This window comes from Perissodus microlepis, chromosome 3 (assembly GCF_051167445.1).
Source record: "Perissodus microlepis isolate ML-2025 ecotype Zambia chromosome 3, ASM5116744v1, whole genome shotgun sequence".
Taxonomy (NCBI): Eukaryota; Metazoa; Chordata; class Actinopteri; order Cichliformes; family Cichlidae; genus Perissodus; species Perissodus microlepis.
Genome location: NC_140463.1, coordinates 39304773 through 39331280, shown reverse-complemented (window position 1 = coordinate 39331280; position 26508 = coordinate 39304773). Strand labels below are relative to the sequence as shown.

The 26508-nt window shown below is 42.8% G+C and overlaps 1 protein-coding gene across 6 annotated transcripts in view; it reads right to left on the bottom strand.

Moving 5' to 3' along the window:
- Nucleotides 1-6306: 6306 nt before the first annotated feature.
- LOC146391434 (nuclear factor 1 B-type-like) overlaps nt 6307-26508 on the bottom strand; it is a 64724-nt gene continuing 44522 nt past the window's right edge. For 3 of the 6 annotated variants that reach the window (XM_084924392.1, XM_084924390.1, XM_084924393.1), the window contains exons 7-12: nt 24218-24352; nt 23926-24110; nt 21621-21759; nt 20889-20971; nt 16797-16885; nt 6307-13287 (exon numbers count right to left, since the gene is read on the bottom strand). In XM_084924392.1, the coding sequence (XP_084780518.1) occupies nt 13155-13287; nt 16797-16885; nt 20889-20971; nt 21621-21759; nt 23926-24110; nt 24218-24352 (764 nt within the window). In that variant the 3' untranslated portion in view covers nt 6307-13154. The remainder of the gene's footprint in view (nt 13288-16796; nt 16886-20888; nt 20972-21620; nt 21760-23925; nt 24111-24217; nt 24353-26508) is intronic. The other 3 variants (XM_084924391.1, XM_084924394.1, XM_084924395.1) reach the window with 3 other exon arrangements.

The window sequence follows — 26508 nt, the reverse complement described above, 5'->3', positions numbered from 1 at the left end:
AATCCAGCATGTTGAACAGGGGAGGAGAGGAGTACTTTTCAATAAAGCACCCCCCACCCCTCTGTCAAGTCAAACACACACAAACACAAATGCACGCACACACGCACACATGAATGATGGGTTCTCATCCCATGTGCGTGCGCGCTTTCGAACAAACATCAGAAGGAAAACACAAAGACACACAGGCGCTCTCCCGCTTTCTCCCTCTCACACACACATAAACACTGAACACCTGTTTCTTTTCCGCGCATCCAAACAGACATGCTTTAATATGTGAACAAATCCCACGATCTTAAGAACCCACTCTCAATCCGCAGGGTGTAATACCGGGGTGCTTTCCGTGAGATAACAACAAGGCTCAGTGTGATCGGTCTGTACTACCACCTATAGATAGACTAATAACACGCTCCAGCCACAGTCCATGACTTAGACTATGAAATTTATGCAAATTTGTGTGGGAATACACAGAGCCGAGAGCACTATTTAGGACTAGTGCATTTTTAGACAGCCCTCTTTTATTCCCAGAGCTCTCTTCAACTACATTTTTGCAAACAAACGCGGGCTGTTGCCTGAGATCTTGAGGGTCCCTTCACGAAGGCTGAAGTTGTTCACTGAAAGGTTGTCTTTTGTGAAATTCCTAAAACGCTAGAAGTCTCTAATATTTTTAGCGAACCAAGTCCTGCTGTCGTTAATTAGTTAAAATAACTGTTTTGGGGGAAATATTTAAATAGATATTCACCCAGCTTTATAGAACAAATGCAGCTGTCTACAGCCTGGTGCAAAAAAAAAAGAATTGTTTATAGCGTATTTTCCCTTTTATAGCAGCTGCAAACTCAGTGGTCTTTGTATAACTTATAAATTTACACTATTTGTTTTTTAAGATAAAGCAAGTCATTTTTTTTAGCTTATTTAATAAAAAATGCATTGATTAGCATGTATAATTTACAAATTGATGCGTTATCAAAATTTTGTAATTAATCTATCAAAAATAGATAGGCATGGGCCCAATTATTGTTAGCAGATTAAAAATGCAACCCTCCCATCTCCAGAAAGCTGACAATGAGCTGACTAAGCATCAACTGATGGTTCTAAGCTAGCATTATGCTAGCTAATGTTAGGCTCGAGTGTCCTAAAAAATCCCACTTTCCCTCTGATTAGACAGTTTCATTACATTCTCACTTCATATGAGAGTTTATTTGTGTCTAAGTCTAACCATTTTAGATCCACTTAAAAGACAGTTTCAGTAACACCAACACATAGGCTAATACCGGCTAACAGCGGCAAAAACAGAAAAGTTCATTGGTCAGAAGTGACTCATTAGCTGATATCTAAGTCCTTCAACAAAGTTTTACAGCCTTCTCCAGAGTAAATAAACGTGGACACATATTGACTGCTGAGGTAAACAACACAGACGAACGGCGGCAAGACTTTTTTGTCCTACAGCGACCACCTGATGCGTTTGAATTAGGAGGGGCAAGAATGCAGGACTCAGTTGATGGCAGTTTGCAATCTACTGGTGAGATTTTACACACTGCAAGTTTAAGTTAGATGCCAATACATGCTAGGTGTCACCTCAGCTAATTTTAATCACAGAACTGGACCTCTCAACCATGCTTGTGGCATTGGTGCCTTTTCAAGCACTGTGTGATGAAATTCAAGTATAACTTTATCAGCGCTAATAGCAAATATGTGTATTTTTGTAACACGCTCATTCAGCGCTAATAGCAAATATGTGTATCTTTGTAACACGCTCATTCAGTCTGTGCCTGAGCCTTGCTAACGAAGCTAGGTAGCATTAACTGCTAACTTAGCACTGTTAAGATAAGATAAGATAAGATAAGATAAAACTTTATTAATCCCTCGGGTGGGTTCCTCTGGGAAATTCGGTTTCCAAAAGCACAGCACCGACAGAAGTTACAAGAGTTACAGAATATTATATATATATATACACACACACATATATAAATACAGAGACATATATAAATAAAATATACGAAGGGGATAAATAGAATAAATAGGAATAAAAATAAAAATACAAGTGAATTGCACATTTCAAGTATTGAGGTCTATTGCACCACTGACTATTAACAAAAGTATTGCACAAAAGGTATTGCACAGTGAAGTGAAGAGGCACTACAGCTTAGTTGTTCCCCCCTCCTTTGTCCTCCTGTTTCCCCTCCCTCTCCCCTCCAGAGAGGAGTTAAACAGTCTGATGGCGTGTGGGACAAAGGAGTTTTTAAGTCTGTTAGTTCTTGTCTTGGGGAGAAGCAACCTGTCACTGAACAGACTCTTCTGGTTGTTAATGGCCGTGTGCAGAGGATGCCCAGCATTGTTCATAATGTCCAGCAGTTTTTTTAGTGTCCTTTTCTCTGCCACTGTCACCAGAGTGTCCAGCTTCATGCCGACCACAGAGCCAGCCTTCCTGATCAGTTTCTCCAGCCTGGATGAGTCCTTCTTTGCTGTGCTGCTCCCCCAGCACACCACAGCATAGAAAAGTACTCCAGCAACCACCGACTGGTAAAACATCCTCAGGAGCTTCCTGCAGATGTTAAAAGACCTCAGCCTCCTGAGGAAGTACAGTTGGCTTTGGGCTTTTTTATACAGGTGCTCTGTGTTGCATGACCAGTCCAGTTTGTTGTCCACCCACAGCCCAAGGTACTTGTACTTGTTGACCACCTCCACCTCCTCCCCCTCTATCTGAACCGGCAGTGGACCTTCTCTGGACCTCCCGAAGTCCACAACCAGTTCCTTAGTCTTTGAGGTGTTGAGTTGCAGGTGGTTTGTGTGACTCCATGCGACAAAGTTCCTCACCAGACTTCTGTACTCCTCTTCCTGATCATCCCAGATACACCCCATGATGGCTGTGTCATCTGCAAACTTCTGAATGTGGCATAATTCAGAGTTGTAGCAGAAGTCAGAGGTGTACAGGGTGAAGAGAAGAGGGGACAGCACAGTTCCCTGTGGTGCTCCTGTGCTGCTGACCACAGTGTCAGACGTGATGTCCTTCAGCCTGACGTACTGTGGTCTGTCGGTGAGGTAGTCGGAGATCCAAGCCCCCAGGCAGGGGTCCACCTCCATCCTGTTCAGTTTTTCCTGAAGCATACAGGGCCGGATACAGGGATACATGTTACATGTAGTGAGCTACTCTGATAAGGCTTTGAGAACCCGTAGAGCTACAGCCGCCTCTTGAATCCCTTCAGCTGTAGTCCAGTGTTTATTCATGGTCTTCAGAGGTACAGCCAGAAGGTAATCTCTTCTGGCTGCAGCTTTGCAGCAGACAAATATGAAAGTGTATCAGTCCAATATTTCCACAAAACAATTCATTTAAGCAAAACATTGACTCCTGAAATCTCTCCCCTTGTGGGTTTTATTTGCAGAGAGAGCAGCGCTGACAGTTTGTAATCTATTTTATAGTTTCCTTTTTGTATTGAAATCATAAGCAGTGTCAACAGTGTCTGCGCCAAACTCTAGTAATATCAATCACTGCAAAGTTTGCCTTAATTACTTCCTGCTAGATAAAGTACATTACACTCGTACTTTGATGCCAAACGACGACAGGATCAGATTCATTCATTACCTGATTCCAACAGCACACAAGATTATATTCCTCCCATAAAACTTGGGGATGTGACAGAGTTCTTTGTGCCGGCCTTGGCTTGAATCCAGCGGTTCAGTCCAGCCCCTGCACTCACAGGTTTGTGTGAGAGTACTCTCTGTGCTTTCCCCCTCTCCATCCTCTTTTCGGTACACAGTCAGACACACGTTGGAGAGCCACAAGACGCCGTTACCTCTCCTGGATCTATATGGGAAGAAAGAGAAAAGGGGAGAAAAAAGGACAAACACAAAAGCAATCAACAAATCCCGTTTGCTTGAGTCCTGCGAAACATAATAGGGCCAAATCATCATCTATTTAGCTTCGTCAAATCACTGACAGCAGGCCTTGATAAAAGAGAGTGGAAAATATGTAGGGTACAAGACTGTGCCAAGACCCTCACCGACAAGAGCCCCCTATTGAAGCCAGATGTTGACTCAACTGGCCAATTTTGATAAATGGCATAATGATTACCATTATAGATCGGGTAATTTTATATCAGCGTGCCACATTGTTGGTCCTCTTTAATGACAGCCAAATGAACTCTAGTTTGTGCCTGAGGCCAGGTGGGCTTTTCTGCTGTTGGTATGCAACATGCAGCGCTTTAACCACCATTAGGAGGGCGCCTGTGCTGAAGTCAGGGCACCTGGTCTTGTGGGCACCAACTGACAGTTCCTGTTGTTGCCATCAAGTGTCCAGCTGAGCCCTGAGCACATCACACAGGTCCATAATGAGACTTAATTGGCGCTTTAGCCTGACTTTTGCCTCTTTCAATGTCCTCAATCCCATTAGAAAAGCTTATTCGATCAGAACTTCATGTGCTTGACACAGTGACCCAGATGGATCTTACCTTGTGTGACCCGTGAGGTCCCAGCAGACCAATTGTGCTCTGGTCCGAGCACTGAAGTCTGTCTCCCATCCCTTGGGGATTGGCGCATTACAGCAGATTAGCTGGAGTAATACCTTTATGGAGCATGGGTATGCGGGGTCATGGGATCTTTCCAGGACATGAAAACTAATGTTTGCTTTCGGAGCAAACTGTCACAGACACACTTCTAAGAATCAAGGAAATCCAATTAGTTTAATACTTAAAGTCAAATAGTCGTCTTTCCTCTGATCTGACACTGTCCTTATTCCACCCCTGCAACAGCTTCTATCCCTGTTTTCCTCTTCCAGTCTGAGTTCTCGTAGAAATGTTCCTGACGTAACCTGAACCTGAGCATTACATTTGTCTTGGATTGCAATACATCTTTGAGGATTTCTGGTCTCTGGGACTTGCTTTCAGGAATGTGATGCAATGAATTTTTATTGAATGTATACTGTGTTGTGTGGACCCTTCGACACATTCACATTACCTACGTGACGTTAAGGTCTATAAGATCCAAGTGACCCCCCCATCATACCTACTGATAGTGTATTGTCTTCTTTTATGGTAGTTGTAGATTAGATTAGACTGCCACTCTGGATTGTAGGAGAGAGAAGCTTTAGGTGATGATGTGTGTGTTTACCAAAGGTATATTTCTTTCTCAGTGAGTTCACTTTAAAGGAGCAATCATTTTTTTAAATGTCTGTTCCAGGTAAACACGATTCCTTCTACCCATATCTATATTATATTTGAATAGCAGTTTTATGGATGCTTGTGATCGAACACTAAATGACAAACATTATCCATAATGATATGGTCAGTGCCCTCACTGAGCTGATGTCATTTTGCAAATACTTCTATTGATGTATTGTTCCAAAAACACCTGCACATGTGTGTGGGTATTCTGAAATCTTTTTACACACTCACATTGTGTAGCGCTGTCTTAATTAGGTAAAGAACTCATAATGTTAATTGTCTTCTTTTTACCTTGCTTCACTCATACACTCACTTCATTAGGTGTGCCTACATGAAGTGTAGGTATACAGAATCCCACCGTTGCTGCAGATTGATTGGCTCGATATCCATGATGAGAATCTCCCATTTGACCACATCTTAAAGGTGCCTAACCTAATAGTTGCAACCTAAGTTGTAACAATCGACTTACTGCTGTCTTCCTATGAGCTTGCAGTAGTCTGACCAGTCTCCTCAAGCATCAATAAGGCATTTTTTTTACCCTACCACTGGGTATTTTCTGTTTTTGGACCATTATTTCCAAACCCTAGAGTGGGAAAAATGTGGGAAAATCCCAGCAGATCCTGAAATACTAAGAGCAGCTCATCTAAATGATCTTTTCTTCCCCATTCTGATGCTTGGTTTGACCTTCAGCAGCTCTTCTTGACCATGTTCTTAAATGCATTGAGTTGCTGCCATTTGATTGGCTGATGAGATATTTGTCTTAATGAGGAGTTGAACAGGTATTCCTAATAAAAAGGCCAGTGAGAGTAGATGCTCTTATTAAACATGGCCAAAGTTTCAGATAACAAGGTGAGCATATATATAAAGAATAGCTGTAAGGCAAAAACTCAGTTTCCTCTCGAGCACGCAGGTCTAAATGTGAATAAAGAAACCATTGGCTTGAACTGTGCGACATGCAAAGCCACCTTTAAATTTAAGGTGGCTTTGCGGCCAGCTGTCTTGAATACAGACATCAGCTGTGTCACTTTACTTGTTCATCAGTTAATGTCACCAGATATCAAACTGGGACTTTTATGTGCCAAATTGCAATCATTCACAATCAGCAAGGACCAAATGCAATAAATAAACACAAGAAAGAGCCACAGTAATGAAGTCATTTTTGTAGCATAGCTCATTTTATTGTTTAAACAGTTTTGCATAGGAAATATATCCACTTCCAGTAATTGACTGCAGTAAAAACAGCTGCTAGCAGTATAGGCTGGATATAACAGTAACAATCACAAAAAGTTGAGCCTTATTTACACTGATTTTAATCTTGTGGCAATTTTAGCCCCTGCACCAAATGTAACTAGCTTGAAGGCATCGCCTATTGGGTGGCGTTGATAAAAATCAATAAAAGAAGGGATATCAAGGCCTTTGCTATACAGTTCACAATGGACACCTGTGGCTCCTAAACTGTAAATGAAAAGATGAAAAAAAAAAAAAAAAAAAAAAAGGTTTTCCAAAAGTCCTCTAAAACGTACATTCAGATACATACATAGACCTTTGCACACACTTGCAGTGTAACTACGATCACTACTGGAGACTGTTTACATATTGTTTTGTTGGTGTTGTTGTTGTTGTTCCTTTTATATATTTATATATATATAGATTCCACCGTGATTCCTAAAATAGAAATGTGTGCGCAGAGGGAAGTAAAAGTGCCACAAGACCCAAAAAGAAATCAGCCCTGCAGAGAAAAATGGTGACTAAAGAAATTCCGTCATTGCGCTTAATGTAGCACTGACCCTCCCGCCCAACTCCCCCCTCCCTCCCTGAAAAAAAAAGAAAAAAGAAGAATTTCCTATTAATTTTTTAACAAATCCGACGTGGGCATCGTGTGCTGACGTAATTCGAAAATGAATAAATCACAAAAAAACACCAAAAGAAGTGATAAAGAGCATATTTTCAGATGCGTTTGCCACATTCTGCTCGGTGTGACGCCGTTTTCTTCTCGCCACGTAGGAAAGTTAAGTCTATCACATTCTACATATTGTATTCAACAGACACTTGGACAGCTTGAACAGGCACTGCATTGCTATCTTTTAGTCTCCTTTTGGTGAATGTTACATCCTGTAAAAATGCTGGTTTTTCATGTTTCATAACAACCTGATGCCAAGTGACTAGCAGCTAGCCAAAGTATGGAAGATGTATATTGCTCATGTAGGATGAAAATGAAGTTTTCTCTTAAGTCTGCATGTGTACAAGCCTCTCAGTCCCTACAGAATGTGTGACATTCAGTTAAAAAGGAACAATCTCACATATTGCATGAGTGCCACAGGTCCTCCTTGCATAAAGTCGTCCTGTTTCTCTGCGATCGCAGCGATCAGTGTAATAATACTTTCCAGTCTCAGTATTTGCTCTGAATGGGGGCTCTTGAAGCTGCTGATGGGTTGAACACTGATTTTTTTAACCCGAAAACACTAGCTCAGCTGGAAGGTACAGTACCCTAATCTGAAGCACCTGAAAAGCATGTAGTATTTGTTTGTAGTGTGAATGGAGGGTTTCCTATAGTACATCAGGATTTGACAACGTGTGAAATGACAAAAGTGCAAAATGAGTGGATGCTTTCTTTTAGGAAATTCTTAAAACAGCATCGCCTGTATGCGAACGATGCGCACGGCTCCAAACTTGCCAGATATACGGTGAGATGCAGCACCAATCACGTTGCGACAATTGTGAATTTTTTTTTAAGAACAAGAAGAAAAAGGAAAAAAAAAAACAATCCAACAGATTCATCAAGGACGTTTGTCACTGCAGATTTGACCCTGCTTCTCACTTAAGGTCAGATGCAAACTGGGGCCTTTGCCTTACAGGTTTACTTCCCAGCTGCTACAAGAAACACACTCACACCACAATCTTGTTGGACAAGAATTCACACCCATTTCCAAAGAAAAAAAACCAACCCCCGAGATAAATCACATCACACGCTCTATGGCCACACTACTGAAAGAACAACAATTCAAATATTCATGAAGTCTTTCCCAAGTGGAAATATCTAAGCACTAACCAAGTTCAGAAATAATATTAATAAGAATAAAAAAAAAGCCTTCAATGTTGTTGTTTCTTAATATTTATGGATCAGTACAGAATACACACTCCCTCCCCGACCCCCCCCTCTTTTATCTTTACATACAGGAACACCTGATGAAAACACTAATCAGAGAAACCTGGAGAGTTCTAACTCAAATCCAGTCTCTGAAACAAACAAATCCAAATTTAAAAAAACATTTTTTTGTTTGTTTTTTCTTTTTTTTTTTTTTCCTAAAATGGAATTGACTCATTTTCCCCAGAAATGAACATTTACAAATGTGGGCTTCAAAGAAGAACTCCCCCGAAAGTTTACAGTGTACAAACTCCTGTCCTACGGCAGGCTTTTTCTTTTCCTCGACAGAAAGACCCTCATCTTCTATCGCTGTGTAGTGTCGGAGGCACTCGATCATACATCCAGCTCGGAAATTTAACCGCGTACGCACTTGCACGCACTTGCATGCACGCTCAAGCTGCCAAAGCAGAGTTCAGCCTCGCAGACCGCAGCTATCGACGCATTCAGGATATTTACCATTATGTACAGTCTCCTCTTCAAACAGACACCAGCACAACAGCACAGTGACCCTGACACACTTTTAAGTTGCGCACACAAACACACACACACACACACACACACACACACACACACTTGGGGACAATGCACTTCAGTGGGGTCTCCAATGGCCAAAGGCTGCAAAGCACTTATAGTTTTTTTCCTTTTTAAAGAAAAAAAAGCAACCAAGAAAAAGAAAAAAAAAGAGCAGTGCACTTACAACGGGGTGACTTTTTTCGTTTTGTTTTTTTCAAACATTTTCTTTCTGCGTGAGAAATCTGGGTGAAGACTGAGAGATTGAGCTTGACTTGAGGATTACTTTTTAACAACAATTTCTGCTCCTTAGCCCTCTGCTGGCGCTGGAGAGCTCTCGGGGGAACTCTCCGAAGGAAAACGTTTCTTTCACGATTGCAGGGAAAGAGTGCAAAAGGTGTCATAGCAGCACTGGCTGCGCTGCAGCTTTCTGCGAGAAATTTTTTTTTACAATAAAAATGGCAAGGTATCGATTGATATAAATAATGCCCTGTAATACGCCTGAGAGGTTTAGTTTGACTTCTGAACACTGTAGGACGAGGATGGGGGTGGGGGAGATGATTGCCTATGTGCTATTTAAGTGCTAGATTTTGTTCTCCTAGTGGATTCTATTTAAGCTTCTACTGGGGGCATTTGGACAGGAAGTTAGAAGACACCACACTCCTGCAGTCCAATATTTCCTTTAACATACTCTACGGGGCTTCTGCTAGGGAAGCGTCTCAGGAATTGACATATGTGCATATCGTATATACATTTATACAAATCTACTACTTATAAAATACTTTCTAAAGGCTTGCTTGAGCCTGTCTGGAACTGATTTCAACAGGTCTCACTAGCATTAGTCGGTGTGTGATTGTTGCGCAGTCACAGGCCACTTCACTGATGTGTTTAAGGCATCTACTTGGGAATTGCATTCGGCGACATCTAGAATAGCACGGCGTAAAGATTCGGAAAAACGCGCGCGACGCCATCGGCTGCGGCTCTCGGGGAGCCGAGACAGAACGGGATTCTACGCAAAAATGATTTCTTCAAATGATTGTCGCGCTCAAGTCAAGCTGTCTCTCCAGTGGAAGAAGAAGAAGAAAAAAAGAGCTCCTTCAAGGTCACACGCTAGCACCCCAGGTGGAAAGTTGAAAGTAAGAGTCACAGTAGACCAATCAGTGACTTTGCAGCCGCAGCAAGCCCAAGGGTGCATCATTTTAAGATAAGTACTTCTAGAAAAATACCACCCCTCCTCCCAAATCTCCCAAATTCATAATACACGGGAACATGTCTCACCGTCATTCGGTAGGCCTATAAGCTAAAGAAAGAAAAAAAGGAGAAAAAAAAGACCTTGTCTCACACTGCATAGAAAGCAGTCCCCACTTTGGTCGATAAAAAAGGAAAAGAAAAAAACACCCACAACAACAACAACAACAACATCATCAACAACAACAACGACAAACAACGATATCAACAAAATAAATGCATTACAATATTATCTATCTCCAAACTAGCCTCTAATAATTGACGCATCTATAAGCACTACCTACATAGGCAAAACTTGGTATTGCATAATTTTCATAATTCTGAATTCCACCCTCCGCAATAGTAACTGGAAGATGAACGAAATGAGCATTGGAGAAAAAAAAAAAAAAAAAGGAAAACAAAAGATGACAGGTTATTAGAAAAACCACCAAAATACTGAAAACAAACAAACAAATGCTGGTTGATTACAAACTTTAAAACGGCAACTATACACAGCCTTGATATGCAATGTAACTGTGACATAGAGTAGTACATGAAGTTAAAAATCAACAATTTCATTCAGAGTACAAAACAATTCTTATCATAAAAATGTTAATTTTTTTTCTATAATGATAAATGCAGCAAAAAACAAGTGTAGTGATGTCTCTATATTCAAAGGCAAGGCACGTAATGTGGACTATATGTCATCGTGCAAATTAAGAGTACTGGAGAGATTTTTTTTTTTCCTCGTATATAAATATGTCTGGACTGGAGAGGCAATGGCCGTGAACACGCCACGCGCAATTCTTGATTTCGGGGATTTGCCACCACCTGGATTCGGAATTTCAGCTTTCAACCTCTTCCACTTTAGAGTTAACCTTGCACAAACTGTAGCTTTACCCATAAGCCCACGCTACATTTGCATGAATAATACAAATTTTCCCATGAATTAACACTTCTTATTTTCTTTTTTTCGTAAACATAAGCTTTAGAAGCTGTTGGCCAAATGCGTATGCTCTTGATCTCATCGTGAACATTTATGCGCACTATGTGCATCTCGTTTTCTTTACTTACGATTTTTCTTTTTTTCTGAAATAAATTAAAAAAAAAATCTCCCCATAATGATGGGAAGGGCTCAAAATAAGTGCTGGTTTTGCTCAGCGCTGCACAGGTAGCTTTAATGCTCGCCTTCAACTGCCTTTCCTACTTAATGTTTTTACTTTTTTTTATTTTTTTTACTTTTTTCCACGCGAGGAGACGGATATCGTGACTGAAATCAAATTCAGATGTTTTCTCAAACATTTTACCCATAAAACATTTCATATTTATCCCCCTTCCTTTAGAGTCTTAGGGCTGACAGACTGATAGCTTCCCTTCAAAAATTCAATTGCACTTGCCTCTGTCGCATTTTTTTTTTATTTTATATTCCTTTTTTTAAAGGAGATGCTAATTCTTTCGTGAGGGGTCCAATCTCAAGCCTAGCATTTAGTGTTGTTTTGAAAACTGCATTTAGAGTTCTCAACCTTTACCCATAAAGCCCCTTTCAGACATGCACTCCTCTCCATTAATCTGACAGCATCTTAACATTTACGGGCAGCTTTCGACACGGCGCAGGTCTCAGTCGTACTGATGGACAGGCACGCACAAGTTTACCGAAGTTTACAGAAGAGGGCGTTTTCACTGTTTTCACAGCAGATATTTTAACATATCAAAGCAGGAAAGGGTGCAACATGCAGATGTTCTGTGAGGACCCACTGGTGTCTTAACCATCACTTTTCAATTGGAAAGCTGTGAACTGGTGCGGTTTTTAGCCAAAACATATCCCACAGGACAGGAACTGCTATCTGTCTGGATGCTGGATGACGCTCCAGATGATGGCAGTTTACCCCACCAACACCCATCCTAACTTGTGCAGACTTTGTTGCCCTTTCAGCCAGGAGGGTTTGCTTTTGGCGTCCAGCGTTGCCACTGAAGAACATCCTGTGCCCATCTCAGAGATGCTGCTGGCTCAGACCACTTAAAAAAAAAAAAAAAAGAAGTAAAAAGGTCGGGGAAGTCCTGCTGTTGCGTTTGCTTGCTCACTGCCCAGCTTGCCATGACTTACTGGGACACTTAATGAAAACTGAGCCATCATCCTGTCATGTGGAAATGTCTCCTGTGAACAGGGTCTGTGGCGGCGAAGAGAATTAAATATCGCCGGGCACATCTTGCGGCCACAAATGCAGCAAGCCTTTTGCACATACCGAGGCTGTCTGCGGCGCTGCTGTGAGAAGCGTTCACGTAAGAGTTACCGGTGTCTTAATCGCTTTGACAAACCCGTGAAGCCATGTCTGAAAGGGGCCTAAGTGTTTACATTAATTCATGAAGTAAGTAGCAGTAAAGAATAAACAAAGTCAACACATTTTTCTGAACAAAGAGTCGTATCACAGTAAACTGAAATCAAATGGAAGAAGAAACACTCTGAATTCACAAGTTTTTGTTCCTATGGTGCACACAGTGAATCGTTTGATGCGGGAAAGCCTCTTCTCAAGAGGTCTCAGTTGGAGAGCTTAGAGTCTCTGAGCCATCCACCAGGCAGAGGTTGTCAAATATGCAGACCCCCTCACTTATGCGTGTGTGTGTGGGTGTGTTTGTAAATCTAGATTTTACATCTTCCTCCAACATGGAAAAATAATAGGAATCGCCGCTAAGAGACTAGAGTGTCATGCAATAAAACATTAAGGCATCTATACATCACAGTATCTGAATGGATTGCAAAGTTCTGCAACACACAACAACTGACTGGTGGGTGGTAGGTGTGTGTGTGTGTGTGTGTGTGTGTGTGGGCCGGGGTGAAGAGACAGCAGACCTGAAGCTTCTTGGTTTTTTTTTTTCTTCTTTCCTCTGAACGAACCCTCATCTTCACTTCAGGGCCAGTGTCCATCATCGGGAGGGACGGGAGTGGGGAGGGAACAAGGAGGGGCTGGGATGAGGGTTGGGGGGGGATAGTAGAGAGGGTTATGCAGCGCTTGCTGCTTTGCTGGTTTCATCCATGGCTGTGGACACCTGTAGTGCTAGCTCCGCACTACCAACGCCCCCACCCATCTATCCACCCTGGGGGTCATCCGGCCTCTGTGTGATCAGTTCCCTGTCTCGGCGGGGACCAGGGGCTCACCAATGATGTTTATGCTGTAGTTCTGGTGGACATTTGTTGGCAGAATCGGAGTCCCGTTCGACACTTGGAATGGAACTAAGCTCGCCCAGGTACCAGGACTGTGGAGACAGAGAGACACAGAGAGAGACAAAGAGATTACTCCTGTGCCGTTTTCAGTCAAAATCAGATTCTTTCACCCAGTTATCCTGAACGCTGTTTCGCTAATGACCAGCTCTGCTGTCATTGAGGTTCGTGGTCTCGCTGTTGGTTTGTTCAAACGCAGATAAACAAAAAAAAAAAGCTCGTTAAACTAAGCTGAGGGGATCCCACTTGATTCCCAGTGAAGGACATCATGTGAGAGGGCCGTGACGCAGCCGCTCTTCTGTGCATTAACGACGGTGGAGAAAAGCGCGATGGGGGGGGAGGAGGAACGCGATTGGTAGCGGCGGCGGCGGTGAAGGAGGAGTGGTTGTGGGTAAAAAGTGTGGGGGTCCCTACACAAAGCTGTTCCATCCCTATTCATCTCACGCTAATGGCAAAACAACACAGTGATTGTTCCTGGGAAGCAACGGTGCTAACTGAAAACGCGAGCGGGAACAAACAGCATGTTGTTCCCGAGGGGTGCTGCGCAACGTAGATGTCAGATAATTAGCCCCCCCTTCCTCTTTTCTTCCCCGCAGGGCCCCAGTGTGCACTCATCTAACCCCCTCCCACCTCTCGTATCACTCCCGCTAAGTATGAAAATACCTGTGTTACACTTTTCACCAATAACCGATGCACGCATACGAAGCATCAGCACGCTGTTGCAGCAGCTGAAACGTGATGGATGGAAAAAAGAGCAGGAAACAGATAAAAGTGAGGAACGCAGGAGTGAAGGGAAAATGCAGAAAAAAGGAAAGAAAAGGAAAGCAGGCTTAGATGGAAAAAGGGGACAAGGAGGTTTTGTTTTTTGGGGGTTTTCTTCACATGAAACAAAACACAAGACAAGCCTCGAGTCTGATGATGCTCCTGTGTAGAGACTCGACTCTTTGTGAAACTTCAGTATTAGAACAACACTGTCTGGGCTCATAAAAGCAACTCATCAACCAGTCTGCATTTTTTACAAATCACTAGTCACCGCTCTTTTACTTAAAACAATGGAAGTGCAAATTCAATTCACCTCACGGCCTGAGAGGCCCGACTCGCTAATAAAGAGTGAAAGACAGAAAACACAAGAGCCGAGGAGACGCATTCAAAACAAAAGCAAACATCACTCAAGTTTTAGGTTGCGTTTCAGTGCGCAAAGTGTTAAAAAAAGACTTCAAGGCTAATCCTCTCTAGCAGTTTTTTTTACCGTCCAGCCCGTCCTCGTTCTATCCTCTTCCCTCCCTCCTTCTCTCTTTCACTCTGCCAAAAATCATCGGACAGGAAACGGGGGATTAAGTTTTTCCTACCTTTCTGAACAAAGAGCGCACAGAGCGGCCAAGGACTGCAGCGCTCTCCTTTTCTTTCTTCCTTCCTTCCCTTCTTTTATCTCGCAATGTTTCGCTTTTCTTATGAAACGCCTCTCAGGTAATGGCTTACATTGTTTAGGAGGTGTGTGTGTGGGGGTCAAACAGCTACAAAAATGCACTTTTTTTTTGCACAAATCAGTTTTAAACTGGCTGCCTGTCCGCACCTGCATCCTATAAGCAGGTTTTTTGTTTTACAGTACAGAATAACTCTCTGCATCAGTGTCTGTGCATGCATTAGGGTGTGTGTGTGTGTGTGGGGGGGGGGGGGATCAGTTGCCTCATTAGTATGACTGAACTTGCAATTCAAACTGTGCAGGAACTAAGGGCCCCATTCACAGGAAGTTAGATGTTCACAAGTCAGGTATTTTGTCCCCTGTAGCTTTTAAATAATTAAAAAGACATAACATAAAGACAAACATTTTATTTGAAGCTATTTGTTGTTGTTGCAATCTTAACCTGCATCAGTGCAGCTCCTCTAGATTTTGTCTCCACACGAGCAGCTCTGAGCACGGCTAAAAGACCTGACCTCCATCGCCGCGTTTCCTTAGGTAACCTTCAAGATGGCCTCCCCCTGCCGTGTCCGGCTCCCAAACCTCACTAATTCTACTCCCCGCGAGCACAGCCTGGCCATACAGCGTGCTTCGTTTAAGGATTAGCTCCCTAAATTAGATTATCTAATGGCATCTTAATGGATTGCTGACCCATTTCCTGCACAATAGCAACATGCGAGTCTGGCAGCTTTTTAATTTGAGGGCTAGTACTGAAGAGGCCTAGCGAAGCGCCCCATTTAAAGGGGCGAGCAAGATAAAGGAGAAATCAAACTGATCTCATCTGTATGTTGAACGATTGGGCGTAAATAATCCATCAAAGAGGGGAAAAAAAGTGTAATAGAATTACCGTCCCCATCCTCGCAATAACTAAACTGAATCCAGTCGGGATCTATTCTATCTTTTCTTATTACTGTACGAGTCACATGGCGAAAGGAGGAGGAGTGAGCTGGAGTGCGAGTGGAAAAAGAGACCTCAGGCTTGCAGCGGGGGACATTTTTCTCTGCTATCTCTGCTGGCCCATTAGGAGGCCTTTCGAAGGGGGTTCTGCTGTGTGCGTTTGTGTTTGTAAAAACATTTGTAACTTCAGCGAGCGCAAAATGACCTGTACACCCACACTCACACTCACACACACACCCACACACACTGTACATATCCAGGGAAAAGGGGAAAGGGGAGACGTAACAGGAAAAGGCTTAGCTCAGCTTGCTCGCTCTAGCATGGTGAAATGGTTCAGGTTTTCCCCCAGAGAGGGAGAGATACAGTATGGAAGCGAGGGAGGAGGGGTGTGTGTGTGTGTGTGTGTGTGGAAGGTGGGGGGTCTGTAACTTTAAGTTACAGAGAGTAAAGCATTACTTGAGCACAACATTAAACAAAGGTAAGCTTGTTTAAATACAGCGAGCAACTTAACCGCACATGGCTAACAATCTGACCTGAAATGACTTCCTTTTTTAAATTTTCCACATGCTTTGTCAAATTAGTTACATCAAAGCATTATTTTGTTGTTTTTATTAAGAATGAATCCAAGAGGAAGAAAGGCTTTATTTCAAAAGCTGAATCACACTGCAAGAGTTGTCGTTATGCAGCGAAATATAATATTGGTATTTATATTTATCGCTTTCCAACAGATATGAAAAGAAAATATGACCTTCTCCTCTCGTGGTTTGTGTTCGTGTGCATTTACAAAAGTCGGTTCTGGGGAAAACAGAATGAAGGGACTCCGCTGCTAATCGAATTCTCAAGTGCAAAACAAGAAGAAGTTACTGGGAAATGTATAAAACTATTAAGGCATGGAAAAGGAGATGAAGCAACAGAAAGGGGGCGGGGGAAAGAAAACATGAGGGAGACACAAGGAAACGTGTGTTTTATCAAAGGCATGACCTCATCTCGAAAAAGGTTAACATCTGCAGCAATAACAGCCACGGCTACTGGCCCCGTAATTGCGTTTATATGTGAACGTGAAGAGGAGACAATCAAGGAAATCATACATTATACTGAGTTACTCATTTCAATGCTTATATGTTGTGTGTTTGTGCATGTGCTGAAAGAGAGACAGAGAGAGACGGCATGAAAGAATGAAAAGGTTACCTTTGCCAAGTAATCCCCAAAGTGTCGTCAGTGGCACTGGGGCCATAATGCCTGCCGTTTTGAGTCACGCTCCAGTCACACTTCCTCAGCTGTCAATTGAAACCTAGCAGTCAGATCACTGGGCCAAGACAACTTCCACTTCAGATTACACTACAACTCAACACTGTATACACACATGCATGCAAAAGAGCCTAGGACAGGAGCAGGGGAAATAAAATTAGATTTTTTTTTTTTTTTTTAAAAAAGGCTCCAAAATGAATCCTAAGAATGAAAACTGAGTCAGTGTTTTTAATACTTATTGAGATAAAATAACAACTACAGGTGAAACAGACAGAAAATAAAAAGCATGCATTACAGTTAGTGGAAACAGCTAACCTGGAAGCAAAACAAAAAACAAAACGAAGTTAGTTAGTTAGAAAATGTGAGTGGCATCATACAGGAAGTTCATCTGTGAGCAGTCTCTACTGTTTTTGCTTGTTTATTTATTTATTTCATTTTACCTGGTAAACCAATGAAGCCATGCAATCCACTGGATGCATGCACCCTGTCCATAATGATTGCTTCACTCTAAGTGCACTTTCAGATTCAGGACGCATGCCCTCAAGCATGCAGACTTTTTTCATTAGCTAACTGTTTTTATTGATTAAGGGTCGCAATTACAATGAAGTTACAGCACTCGCCCACACACACACACACACACACACACACAAATACACGCACGCGTCAACGCGCACACTAACCCCTTCTCCCCTGTTTTAAGACATGCCAACCTGACATACAGATTACAAATTACTGCAACAAAAAAAGCCACGCACAAACTGTGTCTCCTTTGCATGCATTATGCGAGCGCACGTGTCGGCAATCCAGCTGAGAGCTATCTCTGCCAATACCAACCTAACCTTGCCCTGTGGTCAACACATTCATTTAGTAATGCATCGGGATAAAACTGCACTGTTAGCACTCCTCGTGCAGTGGCAGACGTTTTGCAGAGGCTCTTAAGAGGGATTTAATCAGATATACGCATACGCTGAATATTCAGAGCCATTTGCAACGGTCAAGAAATGTGTTCTTTTTCCTCCGAGCACCTGGATGAACACATCAGGAGGGAGGGGTGGGGGGGCTGATGGTTTCCTACTTAAGCCATACTTAAATTGAGGGATGTTTGCGTTGTGTTCCTTCATCTTTCCTGGAACAAATGTGAAGTAATGGCAAGAAACAACCAGCAAAGGGAATTCATTTTAAGCAACGGTGACGCAATAACAGTCATTTGGTTTCAATTTAATGTATCGGTTTCACTTGATGAATTGCTTTGAGCGGCTGATTAATAAAACTGAATAGGAAACAACGCAAACTTGTTTCATTCAGTGTGTTTTCTCAGTATTTATCAAATGCTGGGAGACCAAACCCCCACGCTGTTCCCGCACTCTCCAGCCTGACAAAAGCTTGGAGAGAATGCGCGGGTTGGGCCAGACGCTCGGTGCCACCGCTCCTCGAGGGGCTCGCCATCTGTCCGCTGGCACCGACACATCAGAGTCGCACGGGCAGCGAGGAAAAAAGGGGAAGGAGCCGGGGAACGTTAGCAAACAGATGCGGGCAGATTGTGGATTAGAATCCTTCCTTAGATAATACCAAATGACATCTGATCACGGATCTTTCCCTGCGGAATGCTAGATGGTGGCATTCCCTCGAGGGGTTAACCAAGGCGAGAGATGAATGGAGGGTTTTCACACATTCATTGCCTGGGAATCGTAGAGCAGGTGTGAGAGCGTGTGGTGGTGGTGGTTTGTTTTGTGTTTTCATTTTGAAGCCTAGTATTAGTGTGTCTGTGTCCGAGGATCTCTATTTTGGTGGTGCGACATTTTAAAATAGGCATGAGGTGAAAAGTAGATTTTTTTTAAAAAAAAATTTATTAGCAAGTTATCACAGGAGACATGCTTTTTTATAGCAATGAGATATAAATTTAACAATAATTCGTAATTCGATGATGATCAGGAAACTCATGCGTGTGCTACGGGGCTAAAATAATGACTTGGGTATTCCAAAAACTGTCGTTCCATCAGAGCCCTCTGCTTTTGGTTTATTTTATTTAATATCTCTGGCAGCGGCAAGGAAATGCGAAACAGATTCAATGGAAGTCACGGCCTCTATCAATCACACATACAGACAGAGACTGAACCTCCACGGTCCAGACACAAGGCTGACCGCATTTAAAAACCTTGACTGTCTCTTTCCCGTTCCTTCTCGTCCTCGTTCCTACCGAGCCTAGCCAGAAACGGCTTCAACCAAACAACTGACATCGTCAGTAAAGTCTTCTGGACCCCCCACACAATACGCATCATTGCCAGATGAGGACAATGACTGAGCATTCGGTGAAAGTGTTTAGTCCTGAGGGACTTGGCTCGGTGTCTCTCTCCGCTCCACGGGGCCAGATCCTAGGCCGCTAAATCATACCACAGAAAACAAAAACAACTGCGACAAGCAGAAGCATGATGAATCAATGCGAGGACTGTTTAGACTTCCTTAAGCCGACACAAACATTTATTCTTGGGGATATAGCATGTAACCTTTCAGAAAGGTATCATTGTTACGCTTACAAGGCTCTCGTTCTTCTACATTTCTAAGCTACTGTCTTTTTGATAAAATGCTTCCCAAACCAAATCTAAGGGAATATGTAAGGCCCAAAATAATTCATCTTTTGACTTGTCAGTGCAATAAAATCACAGAATTATGCCAACAAAACATAACTGTCATTAACTAATAAAACTAGTAATGAAATCTTTGACTATATTTCTTTATTTTAAGAGCCAACAATCCTTACTGAGGGGATCTTTATATATCTGGCTGATTTCAAAATCTGAAACAGAAAGGCTTTGTAGCCTCGGGGAGCCACGGTTTGGACAAAATTCAGCAGTTCATGCAGCTACTCTCAGACTGCCGCTGTCTTGTGTAGTCACTTTGTGCCCCACTGAAAGAAGTAGCAGGGCTACTAGAAATGTGGAAGACAAACTGTGCGACATCAGCCAAGTGAATCCTCCCTCTCCTCCTCCCTCTCCTCCCGAGTGGGATAAAAGCATCCCACGACTGCTGACAAATATTCCCCCCTGTGTTTTTTTTTTTGCCCTGATTTTAGGAAATTCAAGTGAAAAAGGCAGAGAAAAGGAAAGACAGAAAGAGAAGTGAGGAAACAGAGGCTAGCTTTGTCTTTTTTTTTTTCAAACTAAACATAAAAAAAGTGAGCTGAGGAGAAACCCAGCGATCATTATGTAGCTGTGTGCAGATGCATTCAATTAGTTGTGGTTGGAAAAGCCTTGGCTCAGAACAGCGCTTTCAATAAGACTGGGTAGGGGAGAGCACTCTCCCTCTCTCGTCCGACAACACCGCAACAGTTCTAACCTCGCAGATACGCACACCCCCACACACAGAGAGACACACACATCTATCCCAGGACATCCTGTAGCCAGTCCTGAGGCAACCACCCGACGCCAACGCTACATATTTAGCACGTGTACGGTAAATGAGGTAAATGAGTGTGCTGACTACGTGTGGTATGCGTGTGAGAGCTTCTAAAGTACGTGTAGAGGAAACAAAAATGAACACATTTCACTCTCAAAAGCATCCATGTGTACCATCCAGCTTCTAATGGCAATGACCCTTCACCTTTCTTAAGGTCTCTTTTTCCTCAAGTGTGGAATTTAAATTCAAGCACACTCACTCAAAATGATAGTTTAAAATGGGCATAATTTAAGCTGTTAATTTAAGCTTCTCAATTCCAAAGTGAAAATATTATGCTTGCATATCAAAGGTTCAATTGTGGTTTGAACAAACAAACAAATAAATAAATAAAAGAAAGCATTGCTAATTTTTTATGCCAGCATCCACGGCTACGGTTGACCTCAACTTATCTGTCGTTTAATCTGAACTTCTGAAGTGCTCTAATCTAAAGGGATCATTTACTGTTCCCTAGAAGTCAGTAGCAGTGTGTTTCTGGATTTTGTAGAGAGCAGGGATTTGATAAAATGGGTGGAGACGTGGGAAGGGGTGAAAGGATAAGATGAACAGGTGAGCTGAGTGCTGAAGGGGGTGAAACCTCACCTGTTGCTGGTGCAGGAAGGTGGGATCTCTAGGGTTTAGGCTCACAAAACGATTAGCTGTTGGCGTGCCAGGCGATGAGTAGCCTGGGTAGCATAGCATCACAAAAAAACAAAACAAAAACAGGAATAAGTGTCTGGATTCAAATTTGGATGTCGGGAATTTACATGGAATTGACTGCTGTAACCATAGTAACATTGTTAAATTCCACTGATACTCTAAACTATAAACATATAGTGAAAACTGCCTGCAGGGGTTCCGCAAGATTCAATGCTGGGACCACTCTGATTCTTTTCATCGTTTGCTTCTAATGTCAGACAAAGCCTAAAATCTTTTTGTCCCCCACTAGTGGTTTATGGTCTCACCTGGCTGCACTGACAAGCATACTCCCGGGCAAATCCATCCAGTTGGCATGGTTACCAGAATACTGATACTGAGTGATTGAAACAGACAAACTACTAACTAGCTTTGTGTCACTCTCATGTTCACTTACTCTTCAAGGGTTATTTTTTTCTAATAGAAATAATTAGATCAGTGCTGCCCTTAGCAATGACTTTCCACCTTAAGTGCGATGCAAATTGAAAAGATGCAAATTTAGAGCACAGACTATACACTACATTAAAAAACACAATCCAGTGTTTTTCTAGCGTGAGCTACTACACGGTGAAGAAGTGCTGTATTTGCTGTACTGTAGGTACTGTGTGTCAGTAGTGGGCAGCAGGTACTGGAGCTCACCTTCTGTTGATGTGGTGATGGGCTTGGTGTCTGGCATGGAAAGCGAGACAGGTCGCACAGCGCCGTGGTGTGGGGAGGGAGCCAAAACTGGGGTGAAGTGGCCTGGGACCTTTCCAACAACCTGACCACTGCTGTTAGGCTGCAGGTGGGGTACAGATGATAAAAAAAAAAACACAACAACAACACAATTATGCACTTTATTTTTTTAAAGACCTGAAATAAGTGTCACAGCAAACACGAGCTGCATGTTCTTGTAAAAACACCACCTAAAATCTTTCACTTCTCTTTTATTTCAAACATAATGCGGTAGGAGTAATAGAAACCAGGATCATACTGAAATAATGCATCTGAATTAACACAAAAAGCAAAGAAAATCTGTTTTTCCCCCCTAAACATCCACATGTAAGAACCGCATTTGCTTTGCCCGCCACCAAAAACGTGTCACCTTATAAAACGACAGACTGTGTCCAGTGACTTGAGTTTACAAGCGCTTGCTCCCTTGTTAATGTGCAGAGGGGTAGATCTCAATAAACCAAGACAAGCATGCAACAAACTGAACACTAAAGAGGCTGAACATCCTATCACGGCATCATTTCCCTCCTTTTCGGGGGGGGGGGGGGGGACGTAACCGCCTCTGTTTGCCCTGAGAAACTTACACTTAACAACAAAAGATTGCTGGACCACTGACTCTCACACTTAATGCTCCGCCTGAAGAAAGGATTTTAGTACTTTCAGCCGCTGTCCTGTCACAGTTATTACCAAAACTCTGGGGGGCATGAGCAACAATAGATCTTCAGTGAATGACAATGTAATTCCTACATGATTCTAAACAATGATTTTAATGGCGCTCATAAATGGAATTTAGGGGGACCCGGGCATGAAAAGACGGAGAGAGAGCTGTGGAGTGACCTGTTACAATGGCGTGAATGTGCCAGTATAGAAAGAAAAGCAGTGGGACTATATATATGGAGAAGGAAATAAAGGAAGCTAGTGGGAGCTACTCTTTCAGACGGCTGGAGACTGTCTGGGGCGTTCATTTCGGGGCCGCCCCAAGTTCAAAACTCAAACAGGCCTTTTTGGAAAAGAATTGTGTCCGCAGGGTTCCCTTCCATGTGAATAGAATGTTTAATTAGAGTGTAATATAATCTGCGTTAAAGCAAGCATAAAAACATTCTGGCACTCGTCCATGGGATTATAAGCGCTGTGTTATTTGCTGTGCCCCCCCAACCTTCGCTACCCCCCTCACCTCAGTCTTCTTGCGCTCTCTCTTCCCTACCGGAGCCCACCTCGCTAGCCAAGTCACCCCCCCCCCAACTTTCCAGCACCCCAGCAGAGGGCCAGTTAATTCTGCACAAGAGCCGGGCCCCAGCAACGGCAAATATTTACAACCTTTATCATTCCCCGCGGTTTTTCTCTGGAGTAACCCTCTCTCCTCCCCACCTCCCCACACTTCCAGCCCGCTCCCTGCTCTGGAGATGGAGCCGTCTACGAGGCCTTTGTTTACAGTTAGAACAGCGGGGATATAAAACTCACATAAATATCACACGGCTCTCTCATCTATAGAGACGCCTGCTAGCTCTCTCCAACACACTGGCCGCAGTGTGTACCCTGAATGTAGAAAAGCCCAGAGCTATTTGATTTACTGCCACGTCTCCGTGCAGTATTGTTTGTCATGTGTGACTGCAATTGCAATAGTTTGTCCAGTATTTTTTATTTTTTTAATAGAGTCACGCGGTTGATTTAAAAACAAAAAACAAAAAACAAATATAAGGCTGGGAATGTGCTATATAACCTTTGGCGTGAGCTCTATATCAAGCAGAATATATATATATGCTTTTTCTGACACATGAAGTGGCAACAAAAAAAATCAGTACTTTCTCCACTGATATCATGTGATTTACACTAAATTCATTAATTTTAAGTGTAGTTTTGTCTTTTTTCCAATATTCTCCTCAAAACGTGGGAGGGAGGCAGGAGTCCATCAAATTTAGTCATCCTAAGTGTATAAAAAGTGCAGTTTGAGGTTTGTAATATAAAGATATTTAGAGCAGGAAAAAATAATCTTCCCTGATGCAAAAAGCACTAATGAGGCAGTAATGCTGAAATACAGACCAACAAATGCTGTAATTCATACATTCGTTCTCATCTTTAATCTGTCGGATGGAAACGGAGCCCAATAATATAACAAAGAACGACTAGAGGCCGTGAAAGTTGTGCCAAACAACCCTACGACTTCTGGCTGAAGATCTGGCTTACAGCCTTTTGAAAACACGGGGGAAAAACGAAAAGACAAAAAAAGTCTGACCTGGCTGCTCTGCGGGCTGGACGGGTCATATGACGGCACGTAGCTCTTGAGGGAATCAGCAGGGTTGAGATGAGGCGGGTAGCGGATGGTGGGGTGTGAGAAGTAGGACGACGCCGTCGGGGGCAAGATAGCCGAGGCCGAGAACTGCAGCGGCGAGTGTGGAGGGGGGCTCCTCGCCGATATAACTACAAGACACGCAGACAAAGGAGCGGAGAGAGTATGAGCCTTTGACTGTGTTTAGGCAGGAAATGAAGTCAAACGTTAAAGAAGAGAGTCAGCATTTGGAACTCACCACTGTGTCCTACACTTGTTAGGCCTGGGTGATGAGGCTGAGGGAAAGTGCTGAGTCGTGGTGAGGAGTCCTGCGGAGAGGTCGGGCTGAACAGCGGCTTCTCTGGCTTCTTCATCGTAGGAGAGGACATGTCTGCTGGTAGGGAAGGGCACACGAACACGTGAATGAATCTGCACTCAGAAAACGTTAGCGAGCCTTTTTGATTATTGCTCAAAAGTTCAAAAGTTGAGGTTCTTTCAGGTTACAGTCATGGGACTCAAGTAAAAAAAGTTTCTCCCAACTTCCCTGACATGAAATGACTTCCCCAATGGAAAAAAATGAACTTTTAAATATTTTCTTTTGCAGATTTTTTAATTTTTTTTGTTGAAAATTAATCAAAGATTTCCCCGTAGCTTGTACTAATTCTTCCATTTCTCATGAATGAAAGGAGCTGAATGCCAAAAATGAATTACAGTTGAAATTAAGCACAATTTGATCTGCTTGGGATTAGTGCGATCAGGGGACCGTTTCTTTTTCCCCCCCTCCCTTTCGCCAGCAAATGTAACTCGCAGATGAAAAATGGACTCTGCAAATTGCAGACATCCCCAAGGGTCAAAATCACATATAATCTCTGGAATCATTATAAACCACTGGACATCCGCTAGAAATAAAAAATGTGTCTTCTGTCATGTCTGAGAAGACAATTAAATCCAGTGAAGTGACACGCAGTCGGAAAGCAGCTGGTCGCTCAAATAGGATTTAAGGAATCTCAAGACCCTCACGTAATCTTAAATAGAATATTACAGTGTTACATCTGCTTTGTTTGGCCTCACACACTGTTTGACAAGCCACCGTAATTCCCCATGAATAATCCTGGAGGCTCAGCACAAGACACGGAATTTGTTTAGGCAATTCGTGTAGTTCTATGAAGTCAAAGTAGGCGCACAAACTCAACTTACGAGTCGCTCATTATTGCTGCTCTACACCTTCGTGAGCAATGTTCTGCTGTCACGGCTGCGCAGTTTTCAATTTTCCATGGTAAGACGCAGTGTCTGAAGGGAACGTGATAACAAATAGATCCGAAAGGCAGTGGCTTATGTCTGCTTGTGCTTCTTCTATGAACATTCATCAAGTGCTTTTCTGGTCTGTCACAGATTCTTGCGGTGTATAACTTTCACATCATTCATCTCTTTCCCCCCCATCCTCCAAAAAAAAAAAAAAAAGAAGCTGTGTAAACCCCATTTGTTCAGACGTTTCTGTAGCGTTAACCGTCCTTCCCTCCCTTTTCCTAACAACAGGGAAGGATCCACCCAAGTGACGGGAAAAATCGCTCATCACCAGAGGAGAGAGCGACAAAGGTGGCTGGAATTCAGGGGGATTTCCCAGTCTGAGGTTGCAAGAGGATACAGGCTTAAGTGCTTTCATTTTGTGTCAGAGGAAGAAATACCTTGGAGAAGATTTATATCGCTGCCTAATGTTTCCAGGAAAAAAAAGGGGAAAAAAAGGGAAATATTTTCTCCAGAAGAAGTATTCAGCTTCTCGTCTCTTCTGCTAATTAACTGCTTCAGAGACTGTCCCAAGAAATTAAACTGGACAATTAATTAACAGACGTTAAACACTTTAAATAGTTTAAATAAAAAGGTCCAAAGTGTCCTTGCAGTTAGAGCGGATTGGCCGTCCTTTGGAAACAATATATTTTGTATTACAGGGGGTAAATATGACACCGTAATGCAAAAAAAGGAGACAAATGTGAAAATGTACAGTACTTTAACCAGAGCACAACAAGAAAGAAACTATTTCTTCCACTACATGGTGAGGTTTTGTCAAACGGCAACCATGTGGACAAAATAATTGCTTGGCACTTGGTATGACTCATATGGGTTTAATATCACCCCACTTCTCATTTATTCTCTCTTGACAGAGTAATGGCTGTCTTTGGAGAGTTTCCTACCCACTGCTTTCCCTTTCTCCTCACCCCAAGTGTCTAAGTTTACACAGAGCCATACTCTCAGGCCTTGTGCACAGGGACACGCTGAAATTTCATGCAGCCACATTGGGCTGTGGCTGAATCCCACCAGTGCTGCGCCTCCTGTGTATCATGTGGTGTTTTTCCCCACTCAGCCTTCCTACTTATTATATTAAAATAGTTGAGCAAACCAAAAGATAAGTGTTCAAAGTTCAGACCGAAGCTAGAAACCGCAACAGGCCTTGGCGTGGGGGGAAGAGATGTGCTTTACTTTCAATGATACTGTTCATCACGTTCAAACAAAATGTTTACTACTGCCTCACTTGGTTAAATCCAGATGAAGTGT